Source organism: Heptranchias perlo, chromosome 13, assembly GCF_035084215.1.
Source record: "Heptranchias perlo isolate sHepPer1 chromosome 13, sHepPer1.hap1, whole genome shotgun sequence".
In the NCBI taxonomy this organism is placed as follows: Eukaryota; Metazoa; Chordata; class Chondrichthyes; order Hexanchiformes; family Hexanchidae; genus Heptranchias; species Heptranchias perlo.
The window spans coordinates 25,841,607-25,866,436 of record NC_090337.1 but is presented as its reverse complement, the minus strand read 5'-3'; the positions used below and the strand labels follow the sequence as shown (position 1 = coordinate 25,866,436).

General features: G+C 40.3%; 1 protein-coding gene across 5 annotated transcripts in view; it reads left to right on the top strand.

Annotated features, from left to right (window-relative positions):
- abcc5 (ATP-binding cassette, sub-family C (CFTR/MRP), member 5) overlaps positions 1–24,830 on the top strand; it is a 117,559-nt gene that overhangs the window by 78,219 nt on the left and 14,510 nt on the right. For all 5 annotated transcript variants that reach the window (XM_067995200.1, XM_067995198.1, XM_067995199.1 and 2 more), the window contains 5 exons: positions 5,921–6,020; positions 13,069–13,253; positions 16,647–16,793; positions 18,543–18,672; positions 18,875–19,028. In XM_067995200.1, the coding sequence (XP_067851301.1) occupies positions 5,921–6,020; positions 13,069–13,253; positions 16,647–16,793; positions 18,543–18,672; positions 18,875–19,028 (716 nt within the window). The remainder of the gene's footprint in view (positions 1–5,920; positions 6,021–13,068; positions 13,254–16,646; positions 16,794–18,542; positions 18,673–18,874; positions 19,029–24,830) is intronic.

The following is a 24,830-nucleotide window of genomic DNA, read 5'->3' as shown; positions in this document are numbered from 1 at the left end:
CATCAAGGCAGCATTTGACCGAGTGTGGCACCAAGGAGCCCTAGTAAAATTGAAGTCAATGGGAATCAGGGGGAAAACTCTCCAGTGGCTGGAGTCATACCTAGCACAAAGGAAGATGGTAGTGGTTGTTGGAGGCCAATCATCTCAGCCCCAGGGAATTGTTGCAGGAGTTCCTCAGTGTCCTAGGCCCAACCATCTTCAGCTGCTTCATCAATGACCTTCCCTCCATCATAAGGTCAGAAATGGGGATGTTCACTGATGATTGCACAGTGTTCAGTTCCATTTGCAACCCCTCAAATAATGAAGCAGTCCGAGCCCGCATGCAGCAAGACCTGGACAACAAAGAGGCTTGGGCTGAGAAGTGGCAAGTAACATTCGCGCCAGACAAGTGCCAGGCAATGACCATCTCCAACAGGGGAGAGTCTAACCACCTCCCCTTGACATTCAACGGCATTACCATCGCCGAATCCTCCACCATCAACATCCTGGGGGTCATCATTGACCAGAAACTTAACTGGACCAGCCATATAAATACTGTGGCTACAAAAGCAGGTCAGAGGCTGGGTATTCTGTGGCGAGTGACTCACCTCCTGACTCCCCAAAGCCTTTCCACTATCTACAAGGCACAAGTCAGGAGTGTAATGGAATACTGTCCACTTGCCTGGATGAGTGCAGCTCCAACAACACTCAAGAAGCTCGACACCATCCAGGAAAAAGCAGCCCGCTTGATTGGCACCCCATCCACCACCCTAAACATTCACTCCCTTCACCACCGGCGCACAGTGGCTGCAGTGTGTACCATCCACAGGATGCACTGCAGCAACTCGCCAAGGCTTCTTCGACAGCACCTCCCAAACCCGCAACCTCTACCACCTAGAAGGACAAGAGCAGCAGGCACATGGGAACAACACCACCTACGTATTCCTCTCCAAGTCACGCATCATCCCGACTTAAGAACATAAGAAATAGGAGCAGGAGTAGGCCAATCGGCCCCTCGAGCCTGCTCCGCCATTCAATAAGATCATGGCTGATCTGATCCTAACCTCAAATCTAAATTCATGTCCAATTTCCTGCCCGCTCCCCGTAACCCCTAATTCCCTTTACTTCTAGGAAACTGTCTATTTCTGTTTTAAATTTATTTAATGATGTAGCTTCCACAGCTTCCTGGGGCAGCAAATTCCACAGACCTACTACCTTCTGAGTGAAGAAGTTTCTCCTCATCTCAGTTTTTAAAGAGCAGCCCCTTATTCTAAGATTATGCCCCCTAGTTCTAGTTTCACCCATCCCTGGGAACATCCTTAACGCATCCACCCGATCAAGCCCCTTCACAGTCTTATATGTTTCAATAAGATCGCTTCTCATTCTTCTGAACTCCAATGAGTAGAGTCCCAATCTACTCAACCTCTCCTCATATGTCCGCCCCCTCATCCCCGGGATTAACCGAGTGAACCTTCTTTGTACTGCCTCGAGAGCAAGTATGTCTTTTCTTAAGTATGGAGACCAAAACTGTATGCAGTATTCCAGGTGCGGTCTCACCAATACCTTATATAACTGCAGCAATACCTCCCTGTTTTTATATTCTATCCCCCTAGCAATAAACGCCAACATTCCGTTGGCCTTCTTGATCACCTGCTGCACCTGCATGCTAACTTTTTGATTTTCTTGCACGAGGAACCCCAGATCCCTTTGTACTGCAGTACTTTCCAGTTTCTCGCCATTAAGATAATAACTTGCTCTCTGATTTTTCCTGCCAAAGTGCATAACCTCACATTTTCCAATATTGTATTGCATCTGCCAAATCTCCGCCCACTCACCCAGCCTGTCTATATCCCCTTGTAGGTTTTTTATGTCCTCCTCACTCTCTACTTTCCCTCCCATCTTTGTATCATCTGCAAACTTTGATATGTTGCACTCGGTCCCCTCCTCCAAATCATTAATATAAATTGTAAAGAGTTGGGGACCCAGCACGGACCCCTGCGGAACACCACTGGCTACTGGTTGCCAGTCCGAGAATGAACCATTTATCCCAACTCTCTGCTTCCTGTTCGATAACCAATCCTCCACCCATGCCAGAATATTACCCCCAATCCAGTGATTCTTTATCTTGAGCAATAATCTTTTATGTGGCACCTTGTCGAATGCCTTCTGGAAGTCTAAATACACGACGTCCACTGGTTCCCCTTTATCCACCCTGTACGTTATGTCCTCAAAGAACTCAAGCAAATTTGTCAGACATGACTTCCCCTTCGTAAAGCCATGCTGACTTTGTCCTATTAAATTATGTTTATCCAAATGTTCCGCTACTGTCTCCTTAATAATAGACTCCAAAATTTTACCCACCACAGATGTTAGGCTAACTGGTCTATAATTTCCAGCCTTCTGCCTACTACCCTTCTTAAATAAGAGTGTTACATTAGCAGTTTTCCAATCTGCCGGGACCTTTGCCGAGTCCAGAGAATTTTGGAAAATTATTACCAAAGCATCCACAATCCCCACTGCCACTTCCCTCAAGACCCTAGGATGTAAGCCATCAGGTCCAAGGGATTTATCCGCCTTGAGTCCCATTAATTTCCTGAGTACCAATTCCTTAGTGATTTTAATCGTATTTAGCTCCTCCCCCCCCTAGAGCCCCCTGTTTGTCCAGTGTTGGGATATTCTTAGTGTCCTCTACCGTAAAGACTGAAACAAAATATTTGTTCAGCATTTTTGCCATCTCCATGTTTCCCACCATTAATTTCCCGGTCTCATCCTCTAAGGGGCCGACATTTGCCTTAGCCATCCTTTTTCTTTTTATATAACTATAGAAACTCTTGCTATCTTTTTTAAAATATTTTTTGCTAATTTATTTTCATAATCTAACTTCCCTTTCTTAATCAATCCTTTAGTTACTTTTTGCTGTCTTTTGAAGACTTCCCAATCTTCTATCCTCCCGCTAAGTTTGGCTACCTTATATGTCCTTGTTTTTAGTCGGATACTATCCTTAATTTCTTTACTTAACCACGGATGGCTGTCATTTCTTTTACACCCTTTTTTCCTCAGTGGAATATATATTTTTTGAAAGTTGTAAAATAACTCCTTAAATGAACACCACTGCTCATGTACCGTCTTACCCTTTAATCTATTTTCCCAGTCCACTTTAATCAATTCCGCTCTCATACCATCATAGTCTCCTTTATTCAAGCTCAGTACACTTGTTTGAGAACCAACCTTCTCACCCTCTAATTGGATATGGAATGTAACCATGTTATGGTCACTCATTCCAAGGGGATCCTTAACTAAGATATTATTAATTAATCCTGGCTCATTACACAGGACCGGGTCCAAGGTTGCTTGCCCCCTTGTAGGATCAGTTACATACTGCTCAAGAAATCCATCCCTAATACACTCAATAAACTCTTCCTCAAGGCTGCCCTGCCCAATTTGATTTGTCCAGTTAATATGATAGTTAAAATCCTCCATACTTGGAAATATATCGCCATTCCTTCATCTTCGCAGGGTCAAAATCCTGGACCTCCCTTCCTAACAGCACTGTGGGAGAACCGTCACCACACGGACTGCAGCGGTTCAAGAAGGCAGCTCACCACCACTTTCTCAAGGGCAATTAGGGACGGGCAATAAATGCCGGCCTCACTAGCGATGCCCACATCCCATGAACAAATTTTTAAAAAACTCCTCTTTCTCTTTCTCCCCCACCCCCCCCCCCCCACCCCGGCCTGCCAAGTTGGGCTGAAACCGATAACAAGCCACGTATCTTGCAGTTCCTCATGCAGAAGTAACTCTCCACCCTGAGCCTCAAGACTACCCTCCAATATCTCTCCCCACATCAGAAAAATGGCTCTTTCCTTTCCCCCCCTCCCAGAGAAATGGAATTGGAGCCTGGCCATTGCAGCTCCGTCTCCCACTGAGGAAAATTGGTCCTGGCCCAGTGGTACCCAACCCTTCCTTATTGCTTCTTCTCCTCCATCCTCTTCTCCTGCCTGGTACCTTTTTTTTTTGCACAGCACCATCTCCTGGCCTCTTCTTCATTCACATTTCACCCGTTGTCTCCTCTTGATTTCTCCCCACCCCCCAAAAACTTCTTCTGGGTCCATTTATCTCACCACTTTCAAACCTGTTTACTGGACTCAGTCTTAATTTCCTGGGTGAAACACAATGGGAGATCAACTAGTTGTTATTAAAAAATTGAGTTCTAGAACAGAGTAATAACATAAAATATCTTGGAGATCGTGGTGGAGCCGATGTGGATGCCAAGAATGTCAATAGAAGAAGGACTAAGGATGGAGCTGTGGCTTATCTTCGGCTTCTGGTTTCAAATTCTGCTTTGAATGTTTATAGATCACGCCTTGTGATAGACTATTTTGTCTTCCATAATCACACGACTTCTAGGGCAGTTTAAAGACTTAATCATTTTAATTGTCTCAGGAAACCATGCTGCTGATTCAAACTGAAGATAAAACTTCTGTTGAAAGGAATTATGATTTAATTGATGCCCACAAAGCATGTGGCTTTTATATAGACGGGCTGGATAATTCTTGTCGTCAAGGCAGTTTCGTTTAGATAGAGGTTAGTAAATTGGCCATCAGAAGTTAGCCATCGGTGTCTTGAGTTTACATTTTAACTAGCTAGTTATATTTATGCACGTTCAATCAATGATGTTAAGACAATATGCTCACACGCAAAGTTTCACCTATTCAGAGTTTAATCCTCCAAATAAGGTAAAGTATTTACAGCCAAGTGAACTTGGCTGGGGAAACGAGGTCTCGAGTTTACAGCTTTTGAGCTCAATCTTCCTAGGTTGAATCCAAATTCCCGTTACAATTCACTGGTTTATACACCTTCCTTGACTTACAAATCACTGATCTAAATGTCCTTGTAAGGCATGCTGAGTGTGGCCGATTCGCACCTTGTTCACATGCAACTGTAAAAATAAATATATATAACCAATGGGTAAAGTTATACTATTGATTTGACATGGGTGAGGATGATTCAGCTTTTCAAACATCCTCTTTTCCCACATCCTCAGGCTTCTTACCTCTACTTCTTAAGGTCACCAAGCCATTTTAATTAAGTATCACTGGGCTAGTATCTAATGCTACTGTGTATGGTTTCTTTGATTCTAAAGCATCATAAGAAGCAGATGTTATCTCCTTGGTGAGGCCCACTTAGGTATTCAGAAGAGAAAGCAAATGCATGGGTTTCTTTGCTGTACAACTTCTGTTCTTCAAATTACATATTAATCCTTTTCTATCCATGTCTCGTAACAATGTCAAGATCAGAAAGTGTTTTGGGACTGCTATACAAATAAGCTGGCATAAAGGTACAAGTCCTCAAAGTCCCACCATCAGTCTTCTGCACAACTTGGTATACTGCTGTTTGTGTCAAAATTCTATCAGAAAAGATGTTAGATAACTTACACTAGGTATGGTTTTCTTTTAAATAATTTCATCTTCGACATGCAAACATCGCTCTCAGTCCACTTTTGTTTCTTTTTCCTATTTAGTTTGAGTTGGAGCTTCAATATGAATGGTTCAGTGCTCTTGGGGTCTCATTAGCTTCTGCAATCATAGTAAGAATATGGCCCAAGAAAGAGGCTACTATGTACACCAGAATGAGGGTCCACGGACCAGATAGAGTACAAATTTCTTAAAAGGACATTGTTGATGTTTTTTGCTCTCCCGCCGCTATTGGAAATTTATGACTGCAGTATATCCTATTTATTTGTCGAGGCTGAGCTTTTAAAAGAATGAGGAAAATTATATCTACAGTAGGTAATCTGTTGCCTGTTTTATTGAATTTAATATGAGGATTAATGACAAAGTGCTCCCATAAACTTAAGCATGATTAGATGAGAAGCACTACTTAATCATGTGTGTAAAATATTTACATTCTACACTCTGTCACGTCTTTGGTTATTTTTCAGGTAAACAACAAAAAAAATACTAACAGTTCCTTAAAGAAACCTCAAGAAAAAGGCCAGACTGGATCTGTGAAGAAGGAAAAAAACACAAATAAGGCAGCAGGTGACTTCATAACAGCAACTGTAATGCGATTAATGTAGAAAAATGTCCCAAGGTGCTTCACAGAAGTGTAATTTTAAAAAAAGGACACTGAGCCAAGGAAGGAGATCTCAGCAGGGTTGGCCAAAAGCTTGGTCAGAGGTGGGTCTTAACCAGAGTCTTAAAGGAGGAAAGTAGGAAGAGAGCAGGATTGAATCAGTGGTAAGGGTATAGAGTTTAAGTGCACTCTTCAACTGCAAAACGACTTAGCAAAATGACCAACTTTTCAGATCCCAAGAGAACTCAAAAACTGAGTTTGTAGAGCCATTTCAGTTGATGTGAATCTTCAGAGTCTAGGGATGGAGAGTTGCACTATGAAGATGTTGTAATAAATAATACTTGCATTTAAAAATTACTTCATTTCATAATATTTCAAGAGTTTCACAAAGTGAATTACTTTTGGAGTGCAGTGACAGTCAGTAGATAAACATAACACGTATTCTGTGGCAGTACTGTCTCTCAAATGAGTTAAATGACCAGTTAATTTGTTGGCCAGGACACCAGGAGAATTTTCTGCTTTTCTTCAAATACTGCCTTGGGATCTTTAACGCCCACCTGAGCAAATGGACTGGGCTTTGGTTTAATGTTTCATTCGAAGAATGGGTCAAATGGAATCTTAATCACAAATCTGCAGATGTGAGCCCAGGTTGTCAATGGAAAGATTTTCAAACTAAGTTCCTTTTAAAATCTTTTATTGTTGAGGATATTGTCCATGTGACCTCCCCTTACTGTACTCACAAACTGACAGAGAAGAGTTGCAAAAGCTTTAGGATTGTCAAGAATTACTAGAAATGAATTCTTCGAATCTTAGTACTTAACAGTTTAAAGGTGTTGGTGTTTTCTCCGAACACTTTCAGCTTGTGTTCACAGGGAACGGGTGGTTTCTATAAATGGACAGTGTCTCCTATGAACCAAGATCTGCGCTTTCATATATGCCATGTCTTGAAATAACGTGTCCAGGACAATTGGTGACCCTTTTATTATGATGAGCCACCGAAAATCATGTGATGTTCTTCTGCCTTCTCATGAAGGTGATAAATGCCACAGTCAGACTGATACGTTCAGGTAAAATTAGTCATCTGATTTCTCTATAAATAGAAGCAGTAAACCAGCAAATTACTTAAAGCTTATTACTTAAAACAGTGAAGATGGAATCAGTTCACTAGGGGTTAAAATATCCTTTTCAGAACATTTCTTGCGTCACTTGATAAGCAATAAGACTTTTGGATGAAACTGTCCTTCATGGACCTTCATGATACAAAGTTGTATGTGGGTGATGCAAATGTCCAGTTCAGTCTTTAGATAGTTAATATTGGAATATTTGCTGTCTTGCTGCCAGCATCTTTCTTGAATTGTGAAGCATAATTAAATTTAATGATCCCCCCGGTCTGTTAAATTGCTTCCACTAGGATTTCCAAATAGCCAATCCTCGCCTACAAACAGACAATTAATTTTTGAGCAGAGATTTTGACAGAGAATCCATCCAAGTCAAACCTGTTCCATAGCCACAGTTTGATCAGCCAGTTATGTATGTTAGTCCTGAGCTTTCCTTAGGGATACAGCTGGCTGTTCCAAAGTTTTAAATTCCATTTATGCCACCTAAATAAAGACACAAATACAGAAATACCCATTTTATCTCACAAGCATCTCAAAGTCTTAGTCCAAACTGGTAAAGCCTGCCATCTTTGTTGCATTAAATTAATCTGCTGCATAGATTCCCCAAGAAGAGTTTGGAATATATTCATCATGACGATTGGTGATATATATATATATATAATTGTTCAAAGCTAAACGTGGCTTAATTTCTTTTTTCAGCTATTCACAATACCAGTTGCAACCACTTAAATGATTCAACATCCTCGCTTGTACTTCTCATTAATATTGAATCCCTTTCTGGAGATGTCATGAATGTTGTGAAGCTTGATCTGGAACAATGTGAGGCTCATTACAAGCTGTTGTAAAAGAGAGCAGCAAAGCCTTGTACTTGTGTCACAGGATTTGGGAAATCTGGCGGGGAGCCTTCTGCCCAGGACAGTCCAACCCTTTTGTGTTTGGTGATAGGAAACTGAGGTTGCACACAGTCTGGTTTAGCTTGAGACAGTGGCTGGGAGGAGGATTGAGTCAGTGAATGAATCTGTGACCTCTGGTGAAGGTAGGACTGGGCTTTGGAGGCTTACAATAGTTTGGTTTGTCAAGCTGTAAAGAGGACAAAGCAAACCAAAGCAGCCATGGGTAATTTTGACCAACAGGCGAGGAAGGGATGAATTGCTGTGTTTAATTCTGCTGTTAATGATTTCAAGCAAATGGAATCTGCATCAGGAAAGGATTAGAGAAGCTCGTCTGCACCATAAATGTTTAGTCACTAAACCATCAGAGACTCAGCATAGACCTGAGACAGTTGCCTTTACCCAGTAAACCATCGGAGACGGCACAGATCAGGAATCACTGCCTTTACCCACTGAACAGAGGGAGACTTCCTTTTTTTTAAAAAAAAGACAACTTCTTTTGATTTTGTGAGCCTTGCTTTTTGGAGGGCTTTAGTGTTTGGTGAGGTTGTTTATCCAGTGAAATTTTGCCCCTGTGGCCTGACCGTTAGATTAACATTAAAGTACTGAGTGTAACAACTTGTATTCCAATAAATACAAGCCACCTGGAATAAGGGGGAAGGTCTTCTGTTTACAACCAGGACATAATCACTGTCATGTGGCTATGTAATCTGAATTCCCTCTATGTCCCTTCATGTGCACATTTTAATTGCCGTTCCAGACCCAAGCCCATTAATTTTGTCTCTTCTCTTGGCACCTTTTAGGCTCTTTTCTCCTGTCCCCTTCCTGATACCCAGTCATGCCATCTTTCATTGCTACCCCCATGGTTACTGTTCCTCCCCCCACCCCACCCCCAATTCCATCGGTACTCCATTGTCATACTGCTCTCCGTCTGCTGTTCCAGGCTTGAGCCCCCTTTCATAAGCCCACAAAGTACCCTCTTCCCCTTCACCAAAGGGCCCATCACTGCCTTCTTACAATCAGCAACCCCAACTGCCACATCCTTCTTTCTCGCTAGCCCAGCCCAGTGTGCCAACCACCTTTCCATCCCGCTCATTCCACCCACCACTACCCCCTTGGAATCTGATGGTGGATCAATTACTCCCCTTTTCACATTTCCCTCAAGAATGCCCATTCATTTCAACAAGGTCCTTGCTATCCATGATCTTATTGTTGATGATCACTTTGACATCTTGTCTTTGACTGAAACTTGGCTCACATGTAGTGATGTCTTGCACCTTACTGAAGCCTCCCTTCCTGGCTATACTTTCCACAACCTGCCCCACCCAAACCGGTATGATGATAGCGTAGCCCTTATCATCCAGTCACGTCTTGGTCTCTCCGCCTATTCCTCAGGCACCTCCTTCGACCACCTCCCCTTATTCCACCCTTCTCACCTGTCCTTTAAAATGTTTGTTGTATACTGTTCCTCCAGTCCCCACCCTTATCAATATCCTTCCTCGACCACTCATCCTTGATGAATTCAGTATCCATTTCCACTCCACTTGCTTTCTCCCCTTTGAATTCACTGCCCCCCTGTTCTCCCTACATATAAGCTCTCCTACCCATATTCACGGCCATCCCCTTTACCATACAGTCTCCTATGGCCTCTCAATTCCCATCCTCCTCCAATGCCTAGTGGGACTGCCCTTGCTTGGTTCCACTGTTGATATCGGATTGTAGCCAGAGTATCTCCAACAATGGCCTCTCTTCCTGCCCCTGCACCATTAACTCTGATGTCCCCCAGGGATCTATGCCCTGCCCCTTCCTCTTGCTCATCAACATGTTGCCGCTTGGCGACAGCATCCGAAGACATGAGGTCAGCTCCCACACGTACGCTGATGATACCCAGCTCTACCAGTTCAGCACCACTTTCAACCCCTCCACTGCCCCTCTTGTCAGACTGCTTGTCCAACATCCAGTCTTGGATAGCTGCAATATTCTCCAGCTAAACATTGGTAAGACCATCCCCCTCTGGCCGCCGTTTCAAGTTGAACCAGACTGTTTGTAACCTTGCATCCTATTGGGCCCTGAGCCAAATTTCCGACCCCATATCCTCTCCATCGCAAAGATCAACTACTTCCACCTCCATAACATCGCCTGCCAATGCCCATCTGCTGCTGAAATCCTCATCCGTGCCTTTGTCCCCTCCAGACGTAACTATTCTAATCCTCTCCTGGCCAGCTTCCCGTCCTCCACCTTCCATTAGTTATAATGCATCCAAAACTCTGCTGCCCGTATCCTATGATGCATTAAGCCCCGCTCACCCATCAGCCCTGCCCTTGCTGACCTGCATTGGCTCACGGTCCTCCCAACTCAAATTTAAAATGTTCATCCTCGTGTTCAAATCCCTTCATGGCCTCACCCCTCCATATCTCTGATCTTTAGCCCTACAACCACTGCCCCCTTGAACGCTCTGTTCTTCTGACTCTGGCCTTTTGTGCATGCTATCTTCCCCTTCACCCCGGCCCCATCATTGGCGATCATGCCTTAAACTGCTTAACCTCCATGCTCAGGAATTCCCTCCCTGAGCCCCTCTGGCTCTCCACATCCCTCTCCTCCTTGAAACTTAATCCAGGTCTACAATTTGCTGATCCTAATTATTAAATCCAAGTGTTGGGGAAAAATCCCAGCATTCATCCACTTTACTGGGTTATTCTACATAAGGTACCTGAAATATTCAAGTGCTGAACAAATTCTGCCAGGATGAAATATTGATCTTCAATTTCATTTCTGCACCCAAGATTCTGTATTTATCTTTCTCATAGCTCCGTATTTTTATCTTGTGCTTATGTGATTAATTAGCTTGAAGACCTAATGTAGAATAGACCCTTGATGTATGGTGGAATTGCCTGTAGTGATCACTCAGTTATATGGATCAATAGTTTGTATTGCTTACTTCTTGGGCAACAAAAGCCTATTGCAGTAGCTCCAGACAATTTTTTTTTCCCCTAGTGCAAAAACTGGTTAATTTTTTTTTCAAAAAAAATGTACATTACAACAAATGGAAAATTTAAGCCTGCTGAAAATGCCTTCAACAAAGGTATATGCGACAAAAGTTAGCTGCAGCAGTAAACAACTAAAGCAGTAAAGCCCAAACCATAACTCAACATTACTTTGTACACTAATCAGGCTGGGCATCAATTTCCATCTGGTCATGGTAAGTCAACACAATGGGACGAGTGTTGACTCAAAACATAAATAATTTAAGGTTGATGGATGGTCTAATTGATTAACCTTGTGCTGAAATAACTTTTCTGTCCATAATTGAAAATAGCTACTGGTCATGTGCTCTTAAAAGGCTCTAAACTTCCTTCTGTGGTTGTGCCTGAAAAATCAAAAATTAAATGTTATTTATTTTTTCCCCTCCCTTTTACCCCCCCCCCAAAAAAAAACAATTGGGCAAATTGCCTTGCTTATGCTTTGTGAGGTATACCTTTTTATGAAGAATAAATAATATCTCCAAGTGTGAATAACGTAATTTTATTCTGTAAATCATTAAATCAGATTAGAGTTTTTTTTCAGAATTGGCATATAACAATTGGATTATTTACTTCCCAACAATCCTATACTTTTTATACTTATCAGACACTGGATTATTCTGAATGTGAAACTTGTTAATGTTTTTAGGAATCTTCAAGTAAAACAATACAGTTGTTACATATGTTTTTTAATCGTCTTTTTTGGGGTTCAGCATCTCAGACCGTTTCTGTAGGTGAGCCTTCATTCCTATAATCAAAGTATTCCTTTAGCTGTCCAATATATGGGTAATTTGTAGCTGTCTAGGAATCAAATAGAAAACCCTGTTACTGTATTTTGGTTTACTGGTTATATCTCGTGCATGCATGTGATCTTCCTTGACTTTGGAAGACAGTAGAATGGATACTTCACTAAACTTATAAACTAGACTATAAAATGGTAAACATTTAAGAAACCTATCAATGGAGAAGTAACCGAAGCAACAAAACTGTAGATTTACAGTAGTTACAAGTTTCTGGAATATTACATTTCGCAAGGCAATTTGTTATTGATCGTGCCTAAAGTCTCTCTTTGGCTTATCTATCTATTTCATGGCTTCAGACACACTACCCAATATTAAGGCAGACTGAGAAATCCGTTCAGAAAAAAAAATGACGAGGATAAAGAAAGACTTGCATTTATATAGTGCTTTTCATGACCTCAGGATGTCCCAAAGCACTTTCCAGCCAATGAAGTATTTTTTGAAGTGTAGTCACTGTTGTAATGTAGGAAACGCAGCAGCCAATTGGCGCACAGCAAGCTCTCACAAACAGCAATTTGATAATGACCAGATAATCTGTTTTAGTGATGTCGGTTGAGGGATAAATATTGGCCACGACACTGGGAATAATTCCCCTGCTGTTCGAAATAGTGCCGTGGGATCTTTTACGTCCACCCGAGAGGGTAGACAGAGCCTCGGTTTAACGTCTCATCTGAAAGGAAATTTAAATATGTATTTAAAACTCCCATGAGCTGCCCATCAAACACGTAAACAAACAGAACCTTCTAATTAAATGGCCTGCCCACCTCTTTCAGATACTTCACTAGACATAAAGTTTGTATTCTGCAGCTGTTGTATCAAGTAGCATTCTTTGAGTGAACCTGGTTTTTAACCCTATACATATCGTGACCGACATTAAGAATGAAGTTGATATCGTGATATATCATGGTTAAAAATGTTTCATTTTTGTAACATCAGTATCATGTAAATGATTCTGCCCCAATTTGTTCTATTGGGATGGTTTGTGGTTTAAAATATGAAGTAATACATAGCCAATGAAGGATTTATAGGAATGCATAAAATTTTTAAAGCTGTTTTGGTGATTGAAATTTGTTGACTCCTTGATTGGCAATAATTTCACAGAATATATATTTTTTTAAGCTGAGAATATGTTGGTGCTATATTTAATGTTGGGTAATGTATGTGTTTTCTTTTATTGTGTTTCTAGGTCAGCTTGTACAATCTGAGGATAAAGGGAAAGGTTCTGTACCGTGGTCTGTGTATGGAGTATACATCCAGGCAGCAGGAGGCCCTCTTGCGTTTTTCCTCGTGATGATACTTTTTGTCCTGAATGTAGGGAGCGTTGCCTTTAACAACTGGTGGCTTAGTTACTGGATCAAAGCAGGCAGTGGGGTAAGAATTGGGACTTCACGATCTTAAAGAAAATCTATATTACAAAAAAATAAATTAAATTGATGCTAAACTCATTTTGAGTAACTTCAACATTACAGTTTTAAAATGAAATCATCTTCATGCCTCAAAATTTTTCAGTTAGTTTTTCTTCCAGTGGTACATTCACTATTCAGTCAACCTCCACATGCAAATAAATAGCCTATCCAAGTAGGAAAAAAACTATTGAAATATTATCTCTCCAGAACTTTGTACAGGGACCATTAAAGCATGTCGTCTTGCCCCAGTCCCTGTTGTTAGTCAGGTTTCAACTTGATACTATACCTAATTTCTTTTCTCCCATTGTCAGCAGCAGTTTATTTTGTTGCTAATATAACAGGAAAAGCTGTCATTGCTTGGTTCTTCAATAGTTAAATTGAATGAACAGATTTTTTTTTTTAAATTAGCAAAGCCTTTTCAAAGATTTGTAGACGTGCTTCTGACTTCGAATACGAAGTCAGCTTTTGGTTTTGGAATGGGAGGTGGAAGGTAATTTTCACATTACGCTTTTTGGCAGCTACCTCAATTGATCCCGGCCTCATACTATAGGGTAGATCTTGTCATGAGCCTTTTAAATTACTGCAAGATGGATAGGAAGAGGCATTAAACTCCAAGCATTGGTAAATTCTGCTCGCCATCAAAATCCGACAAGAAATCCAAGTTCGCTAATAAGAATTCTTTGCATTCAATAGACTTCACTTTATGCAGCTTAAAATGCACGGTGGAGGATTTCTATTGTATATGTTTAATACTTTTGATCTTGTCATTTTGATATTTGAGTATATTTTGATGCTTCTGAGTGCTGAATGATTTCCAGAAGGGCATAGCCTGCCTATACTATTACTTATGTCTTGGCTGGTTCATCATGATGCACTATGCCTACTATACCTTATCTCTTTTTAGTGATAAAATCTGTATAATAATAGAAAACTTATGGTTCTGGTTTGGGTCAGAAGCAAACTGAAGTCATAGTAATTGTCCTGACATGTATCAATTTGAGTCTCTATCTTCAGCCCTAACAATATGTTCCTTAAGTTGCTCCTGGCATTGCATTTATTTCAAAAGTCTGTTTTTATTCATTTCACCCACTTTCTTTTCAATTGTATAAAGTGGAATATAGTTCAAATATGTGTTTGAAATACGGCCTTTTCTAACTACGCGAATAAAAAAATGACATGCATTTATATAATGCCTTTCACGAGCTCAGGATGTCCCAAAGCACTTTATAACCAATTGAGATGTAGTCACTAATGGAATGTAGGAAACGTGGCAGCCAATTTATGCACAGCAAGCTCCCACAAACAACAATGAAATAAATGATCAGATCCTCTGCTTTAGATGTTGGTTAGGGATAAATGTTGGCCAGGACACGGAGAACTCCTCTCCTTCGACTGAGCTACAGTTGACATATGACTAATGGTCATAAATTTGACAAATTTTAATCTCTTGTGACAAATTGTTGTGCAAATTAATTAGTAAATAGTGCCTTGCTAAATGGATGCTGGAATAAATTCCACTTTAACATCAGTGTGTCTATTGAAATAGCTGAAACTCATTCAAGTATAACCATGCCTTTGAGAGTTGAAAGCAGCCAACTGACAGTGTCCCCATGTTTTTCCAAACTTACTGTTTGTTGCTTTAAAAATCTTAGAGCATGGATATAGAATAGGCCATCGCGCCAATCAACCTTGCTCTTTCCATAGTGTGTGGAACATATTCCCTGTTATGGGCTTTACCTCACCAACTTAGTCAAATGGCTTTGAGATAGTACCTAGGATTTGGTTAGCTTTATTGTTGACAAGACTTTTCAATGAATCATCAATAAATTCTTTTCCATCTTTGTTAATGAATGCCCCTTCTTTGTGTGTACATTTGATGTAACAATGTGCATTGCTTTAAGTTTTTAAATTAGTAACTATCTGCTTAATTAATACAAACTTATTAGATGAAGGGCTTGTACAATTTTGTCAAGATGTCCTTGGTCCAGGTCAAAATTCAAACATGTCTCTTAACTACATAGGTTTGTAACTTATAGTATTTAGAGTATAAGTAAAGATGATTATTAATCTTCATAATGATGTTACACATTCTTTTGGATTTTATCTGCTTACAAACATAAGAAAATGGTGGACAGGAAAATACCTACTTGTGCATCCAGCATGTCTCACACAGTTGTACCTTATGCATCACAATGTATACACTCCCTACCTGCCCGGAGCCACGTAATCTCCTGAGCAAGGCAAAAAACCATATTAAATATACCCAGGCCAATTCAGGGGGAGAGGGAGGACTGGAAAATTGCTCTTCGATTCCCTTAGGTGATCAAACTAGTTTAGGTGATCACATTAGCCCTGCTTTGCATTACATGTGATCTCTGCCATAGCCAGAAACAGGTCCAGCTCTCGCTTGAAGGAATACTGCGAATCAGCATTCACTGCACGTGCTAGCAACCTATTGCAGAAGTCCACTATTCTCTGGGAAAAGAAGAACCGCCTAACATCCAACCTAGTTCTGCCATTGTATAACCTGTAAGCCTGACCACTAGTCTTCCCTAACCTATTTAGTTAAAATAATTGGTCTACATTAACACAATCTCATCCCTTCATTATTTTATAAACCTTGATCAAATCACCCATGAGTCTATGCTTCTCATTGAGCCTATCTGGATAACTGAAGTGTTTGAATCTGGAAATGAATCTTGTGGCCCCGCTATGCACACTTTCCAAAGCCTCATTCTCCCCCACCATTTGAAAAGACCAAAACTGGGCACGATATTCTAACTGAGGCCTAAAGGTCTTGTACAAGCACACAATGGTATCTTTTGTTTAATAGTGAATTGTCCTGTGAATACACCCTAGATCTCTTCGCTTTAGCTATAGCTTCCACGAATCAAGTGCCCATTCTGACCTACCTCTCTCCCCTCTCATCTGGAATGTAAGGGGCATAAAAGAATTTAAACTTACATTATGTATAAAATGTAAATCACATTTTATTTCCTTGGTCAAAAGTATGTAGCTGCATGAAATGCCATTGCACTGATCTCAATAATTCCTCAAAGTTGCATAACTGTTCATTGGTATGTTTCAAACAATGTTGAAACTTCTAGGAAAAAGAGCTATAGAATAATCTATGAATGTACTGCTGTATGACGTTCAGACTATTCATCTGTGATCAATTTGTGCATGGAAGCAGCCTGTTGCTTTAAAGTGAGGCAAAATGGTGTGGTCACTAAATGGTATATGCAACTCAGTGTATTGTTATTTTTGTATAAATGGAGGAGTCCACTCTAGCAAGAGACTATTGTACTATTCCTGAAGGGTTTTCAAAATTTTGATGATTGTTTGCACTTTCTTCCAGAATATGTCTGTGACTTTGGAGAATGAAACTCATGTGGGTCAGAGTATGAAGGACAATCCACATATGCATTACTATGCAGGGATCTATGCACTGTCTATGGCAGTAATGCTGATTCTAAAGGCAGTCCGAGGCATTGTATTTGTTAAGGTACAGTAGTATGAATTTACAACTTTGAGAAGTACAGCACACTCCAGTTTTATAGAAGAAAATGTTTGACTCAAGAATTTTGATCATTTTTAAAAAAAAACCTGTTGGCATCAAGGACCTTTGGTTGGGTCCTCAAGATACATCCAAGAGCACCTCTATAGTAAACAGTGAGGTTGTCTCTGGATTAAGGTTGCTCTACTGTTTGAGTACTGCAGTCAAAACCACCTGTAACCTTAGTTAAGCATCTAGCTAGTGTAACCAACAAGACAGTGGTGACTTGAATGATTTCCTCAGTTGGGGTTACCTAATAGTGAATCTTTTTGCAACAGCAGGCAATTAACAGTATAATTCTTGTTGCAAACAGATCATCTGTGTGTTTTTTTCATCATTCCTTCTGATTCTCAGTCATACAGAATATTTGAAAGGAGACCACATTATTGATTCTATTAACCCTGCATTCATCTCAAGTTGTGCTTCAGAGTCCATTATTTCAGTTATGCCTGACAAGGAGTAATTTCTCTTTGACCAGATTCTTCATTTAGAGCTAATGAACTGCTGTTTGATAGGCTCACTGCTGAGAAATGGCAGTTCTTGTGTCTAGTTGATTGTCTCCTGAATAATGGAAAACGAAATGACTTCCAGAAAACTCTATAAATGGAACATATGTCCGAGTGGACATATGTTCCATTTCAGTTAGTTGTCCAAGATTTGTTATTTTCTTCGATATCTCCAACCTCTGCTGACTTGAAGTAGAAATCAAGCTCAGTTACGGTCCAATTTGTTATTGGCAATTTTCCATTATTCAGCACAAGTTGATTCAGCACCACCTTTTATACATACTTTGTGAAGGGAATTTCAACCCTGATCTCTGCTCCTGCTGACTGAACCTCCGAATCTTAGTCTGCTCTTTCAAAAACTTATGTATCCTTCTTTTTGAGCTCTCGGTCTCTTATGAATTGAAATTTCTAAATGGGGCATTGTGCAAGAGCAAACTTCAACTCAAATTGTTTTTCACACAATGCTTTTGTAATTCATAAGCTAAAGTAGGTGTGCCTCTTTACAAATGTGTTCTCTCAACCAAGGGTGATTCTTCTGCCTTCAAAAAAAAAAGTACTGGATAATTCTGCAATGTGTGATGGGTATGAGAATGAAAAAAGATTAAATGACACCTCGTCAGGTGTGTAATCATCAAATTGAAATATCCATTTAACATAATTTCACTCGACTTACCTCATCTCTTTTATCGGCAGTGCTTTTTTTTCTGGGTGGGGGGTAAGAGAGAGATAGAGGGATTTCCTTTTTTGGGAAGGGGATGACACGTCAGCAATTTTCTGACATAGCCACAAAAAAAATGGGACATAACTCCTTATGATTTTGCCTGTGGTAGTAGAGAATGCTTGGATTCCACATGTGAAGAGTACCCTTTCAGGCATAGAATCTATCTCTTTGCAGTTGTGAAAAAGGGTTTGGATGTTGAGGCTTGAATATTTTTATATTCAGTTCTGTGCAAATATACTCTAGGTTTAATCATGTAATTTTATTTTTACTAGAAATATGATTCTTTCAGATTAGTTTCTTTGATTAGCCTCAGAAAACCTTTGGTACATTGGCTGGGTGTGTCAGTGCTCGTAATTCATACCACAGCTCAGTGATCTTTTCCTAACAAACTCCACATAGGATGTATTACATTTAAAATGAGGGCAAACATAGATCATTAACTGCTTTATGGTTTTTATAATTCTTTTGAAGGGAACTCTGAAAGCCTCATCCAGGCTTCATGATGAACTCTTTCGCAAGATCCTCAGGGGCCCCATGAAGTTTTTTGACACCACTCCCTCTGGCCGAATCCTTAATAGATTCTCAAAGCACATGGATGAAGGTATCTTGCCCAGCAGTGTTCTGACTGATGCAGTCTTAGCAAAAAGACTTGCTTCTTGTAAATTTCATCTGGTTGTTGTGCTATTGTGTAACATTTCTGTTACACAAAGGACCTCATGCAAACATGCTTATTACAGTAAACATTTCCTCAGTTCTGATTGTTTCTCTAAATCTGAAATGTGTGTTTTTTCCCATCTGCTTAGTGGACACACGGCTACCTTTCCAAGCAGAGATGTTTATTCAGAACGTCATCCTGGTATTTTTCTGCATTGGTGTAGTTGGTTCTGTCTTCCCATGGTTTCTAGTTGCAGTTGGCCCACTCGTCGTTCTCTTCATGATTCTCAACCAGGTGTCAAGGTAATAATAAAAATAAATCTTTGTGACAGATAGTTGTTTCCTTGAGTAACAATATATAGATCATACAATATGTTCACATATGATGTCTAACTAGTCGTGCTTGTATCCATTTTGGTAAGAATAATGCAATGGCCAGATCTTCAACCAGATTATTTCTCGTCCACTTGCCATAAATAGTGGAATTACTGCCAATGGAAAGTAGTCAAATTAAGACAATAACATTTTCTGAAGAGTTGTCTTAAAATGAATATATCTAAGAATATATTTGTGTTCCAGTTATAACCTCATGTAATATATGTAACTTTAATACATTATGTATTTAATTTATTTCCACTCCAAGATTTAGTAATACAACAATGATTGTATATTACTACAGTCAAGATAATCCACTCGCTGTGTAAAAATGTTTTTCCTCATCGCCTTTGGTTCTTTTGCCAATCACCTTAAATCTATGTCCTCTGGTTCTTGACCCTTCCGCCAAGGGAACAGTTTCTCTCTATCTACTCTGTCTGGACCCTTCATGATTTTGAACACCTCCTATCAAATCTCCTCTCAATCTTCTCTGCCCTAAGGAGAACAACCCCAGCTTCTCCAGTCTATTCACGTAACTGAAGTCCTTCATCCCTGAAACCATTCTAATAAATCTCTTCTGCACCCTCTCCAAGGCCTTCACATCCTTCCTAAAGTGCAGTGCCCAGAACTGCACACAATATTCCAGTTGTGGCCGAATCATTGTTTTATAAAGGTTCATCATAACTTCCTTGCTTTTGTACTCTTTGCCTCTATTTATAAAGCCTAGGATCCCGTATGCTTTTTTAACCGCTTTCTCAACCTGCCCCGCCACCTTCAAAGATTTGTGCAAATAAAGCCCCAAATCTCTCTGTTCCTGCACCCCTTTTAGAATTGTACCCTTTAGTTTATATTGGCTCTCCTCGTTCTTCCTACCGAAATGTATCACTTTGCATCTTTCTGCATTAAATTTCATATGCCACGTGTTCGCCCATTCCACCAGCCTGTCTCTGTCCTCTTGAAGCCTTTCATTATCCTCCTCACTGGTCAGTACACTTCCAAGTTTTGTGTCATCTGCAGATTTAGAAATTGAGCCCTGTACACCCCAGTCATTAATATATATCAAGAAAAGCAGTGGTCCTAGTACTGACCCCTGGGGAACATCACTGTATACCTCCCTCCAGTCCATTAACCACTACTCTGTTTCCTGGTGCTTAGCTAATTTTGTATCCATGCAGCCACTGCCCCTTTTACTCCATGGGCTTCAACTTTGATGACAAACCTATTATGCGGCACTTTATTAAACACCTGTTGGAAGTCCATATACACCACATCAACTGCATTGTCCACATCAACCCTCTCCGTTGCCTCATCAAAAAACTCAATCAGGTTAGTTAAACACGATTTGCCTTTAACAAATCTGCGCTGGCTCTCCCTAATTATCCACACCTGTCCAAGTGACTGTTAACTTTGTCCCGGATTATCGTTTCTAAAAGCTTCCCCACCACCGAGGTTACATTCATAAATTAAATCTGTCACTCCTGTCCTTTGTTGTTTAGTCGGTAGAATAGACGAGTATCAGAAATGTGCAGAATATACATCAGATTATTCATCTATATCTAATATATTTAAAAATCTATGCACACTTTCTGTCTGCAGCAATTGACTTCCTGTTCTTTTGTTTTTGTCACACTTTCTATGTTGACTTTTTACCATTTATAATTTCCGATATCCATATTTAATAATGGGATTTGCTTATGTTAATGTCACAATTGTAGGTGCATGTGTAGCAGCTTTGAGCTCTCTGTGTCTGCTTGGTGGCCGTCTTGATTATGTAGTTCGGGCCGCGCTCTGCGTCCTTATCAGCATATGTCCCATTCTCTGCGCTCTGAAGCCCTTGGATGTTGCTGGCGCGTAATTCCCTCAGGCTAATTTTTCAGATGAGGGAACCATTGGTTTTTTGAAAAAAACTGTTGTGATCTGAGGGGGAATAGCTGCGTTGACTTCAGCCCTGTCTCAATCTCTCAAGCCATTGCTCCTATTGATGGGAGCTCCCACCCTGTTTCCTCCTACTGTGGCCAAAGTCAGCTCAACTCAACGAGCCAGCAAGCTTCCCATATGGCTGCAAAGCCATACTGATATCCTGGTGCAGCTCTGATCTCAGCCCCACTCTCCCACTTCAAGTCCTGCTAGCTACTGCTCGACATACCTAAAAATATTATTTTTATAATATATCTAATTGCGACAATCAAACTGCTTGGGACACACACACACACACACACACACACACACACACACACACACACACACATTAAGGTGTTTTACACAAAATAGGGGAAAAAATCCCATCCCCCACCTCATCTCCCCTGATTTATTTTCCTCCCATCTTCTCCCCTCCTGCGCAGGTGCTTTATCTTCCTGCAGCACCACCTCTGACAGTAGGGTGAAATTACTGCATGACAAGTTTATTCATGTCCGTGTGCTCTAGTCCAATTATCTCTTGACCTCTAACCCCCGATCATCTGAAGACCAGGTCTGCATTCTGTAAGCAACATCATGACAGATTGACCAGTACAGAAATAAATATTAGAAATGTGTAATCCATATTATTTAAATACATCTAGCTATATATAATTTAAATATATCAAATTCTATCGATATAATAAAAAAAACTTGCATCTGTATGCACTTCCAGTCTGCGCCACTTGACTTTCTATTGTTTTTATCACACTTTTTATGTCTGCTTTTTATATTATAAATTCCCATATCCACATTTATAATGGAAAACGCCTATATAAACTCGTCACTTTGATTTTGCGTGGAAATGTTACAGAATATACTATAGAAGTGAGCTTGGAGCTGTTGCCTCTGTCAGGGAATGAGATTTCCAGGCATAAAGACTTCACTTATAGATTTATTAGAGGAAGAAGGTACTCACAGAATACACACCGCATTGCGAAGGCTGCAGGAGATGTTGTGTTACAGTTACTGAGTTCAAGCTGCATAGGGTGGCCAATCCTTAATCTACCTAACTGTGACCATCGTTCACAATTACACTCTCAGTTAAAGGCCGTTACACCTCTTCCATGACCCTTACTCCTGGTTTACATTAGGTCCCATTAGCACAACATTCCAAATCATAGTACCGTGGGATGAAAGGCTCCAAGCAAAGTCGCAGGAGATAACAAACTGTTTTATCGACTGATATGTACAGAAAAGAGTAAACATATATTTGGCAAACAGATAGATGTATCAATTAGAAGGTCAGAACTTACACAAGGAATTCAAATCTATCTTGTATGATGACAGTCAGTACCAGCCTTGCAGATTGGACTGTCTTATTGATATTATCCAGATACTGTTTCAGCAAATTTCTGAAGAAGCTGTCATTTAACCACAAAATTAAGTTTTTAATACTAAATGGATTCTGAACACAGCTTCATCTAGCATAGCTTCTCTATAGGGCACAGAATATTGCCTGCTAGTTGTGCAGGTTAGGCTGTGATAGGTATTTTCAATGTTAAAGGCATCACATCATGTGATGCACAATACGTGCTACTTTAGTGATAGTATATCACCCTGTGATTGTGCAAACGGGCCCAAATTCCCATAATCTGCTTAAAATGCTATGTGATTTCTTTTTTGTCTTTTTTCTTTCCAACTGAAATTTCTGATGCCTAAAAAGGGTTTAAAGAAAATACAAAATAACAAAAAATTACATATTTCACCATAACCATTAAATTTATCCATTGAATTGTCTTTTGTGCCTTTCAATACCTTCGTTAAAAAATCTTACTTGAAAGCCTCAGCCTCTCCTCCTAAAAGTCTGGGCTTGGAGTTAAAAGCTTAGAAATTGGATCGCACAGCATCCATTTTTCGGAAGCTAAACCTCCAATATGGCAGGCATGAAGCGCACGCTCATTATGAGGCACAAGTGCGTCACCTATTGTATTGGTATAGGCCAATAAACAGGCGTCCCAGGCTCATGCTTGAAACAGGTGTTGGGAGCTTTGCATATGCAAATAAGGTTGGGGTTGTCCTGAAGCAGCTGCCACCAGCTGCGTTCAGGAAAACATGGTCGACATAGATTGACTAAGTTAGTGGGCAAAACCATGGCAGTTGGAGTTCAGTGTTGGGAAGTGTGAGGTAATCCACTTTCGATCCGAAAAAGACAAATCAGAATATTTTCTTAATAGTGAGAGACTGGGAGCTGTGAAGGAGATTGAGGTGTCCAAATGCACAGATCACTAAAAGATAGTGCACAAATACAAAATATCAAAAAGGCTAATGGAACCTTAGCACTTATCATGGGGGTTGGAATGCAAAAGTGAGGAAGTAATGCTTCAGTTGCAGAGCCTTTGTCACACCCCATCTGGAGTACTGCGTTCAGTTTTGGACAACACACTTTAGGAAGGTTATATTGGCCTTGAGATGGTACCGTGCAGATTCACCAGAATTGAACGAGGGATTAAAGGGTTAAATTATGAAGACCGGTTGCATAAACTTGAGTTTAGAAGGTTGAGGGGTGATCTAATTGAGATTTTTAAAATAAGTGATTCAGTAGGATAGATAGAGAGAAACTTTTTCCTCTGGTGGGGGCATGAACAAGAGGGCATAATCTTAAAATTAGAGCTGGACCATTTAGGAGTGAAATTGGAAAGCACTTTTTCACACAGAGTAGTGGAAATCTGAAGCTCTCTTTTGCTCCAAAAGGCTGTGGATGTTGGGTCAATTGAAATTTTCAAGACTGAGATCAATAGATTTTTGTTGGGTGAAGGTATCCAGGAATATGGAACAAAGACGGGAAAAAGAAGTTGAGGTACAGATCGGCCAATTATCTAATTGAATGGACGAACAGGCTTGAGGGACTGCATGACGGACAGTTTCCTTTTTTTTAAAAGCAAGTTGAATTTTGAAAACAAACAAAAAGCTTTTGAGAGAAACAGATCGGAAGGAGGAAATGTGGTTGAGGGGAAATGAGATGACAATGTAGTAAGGGAAGTAGGATAAAGGGGTCGAATAAGTATTTCAAAGGAGGGAAAATAGAAGGAGTGGTAGGAAGGAGAAGGGGTAGGGGACATTATGGGAGTGCTGACTGTAATGATAGGACTCCTTTGGTTTCGCCCACCAGATAATCAAGCTCACAACAACAAATTGTCTTTAATGATTTAAACGCTGCAAAATACTGAGAGTATAGTTATCTAAACTGGAAAAAACGAGATTAGACAGTGGCTTTGGAGCTCCCTTCTTCCCAGGTCTGTTCTAACAGATGACAGTTACGCTCCCTATAATTATACCCAACTTGTTTACTACCAGTTTCCTTCCTTATGTATTTTTACCCACCCTCAAGGTTCTTTTGCTTATTATTTTTCAGCAGTTCATTATTATTATCTGATCAGTCGCAACCCACATTCTTTGCAAGTTGAAAAACATAGCACAAGGTTATAATAGTTCATTTGAACAATTCTCCATTTTGTAATATGGCATATTATTCTATTTACATAGCCTTGATAAGAGGTCTATTTTCTCATTATTTCATACATTAGCAGCTTTACACAATGGAAACGAGGGGGTGGGGGAAAGCTCAAGCAATTGGGGGAGGGACTGGGAAGGGAGTTATGGAGGTTTGCATTATCCCTGCAATGCAGTCTTGCAGCTGTTGCTGGCTCCTTTTCCCACCACACCATTCACCACCCACCACCTCCTCCCACCTGAAAGGAATGGAGAAAAAGAGAGAGAACAGAAAAGGATAGACAGATGCAAAAAAGAGTTGAGGACAGAACCAGGGAGGAG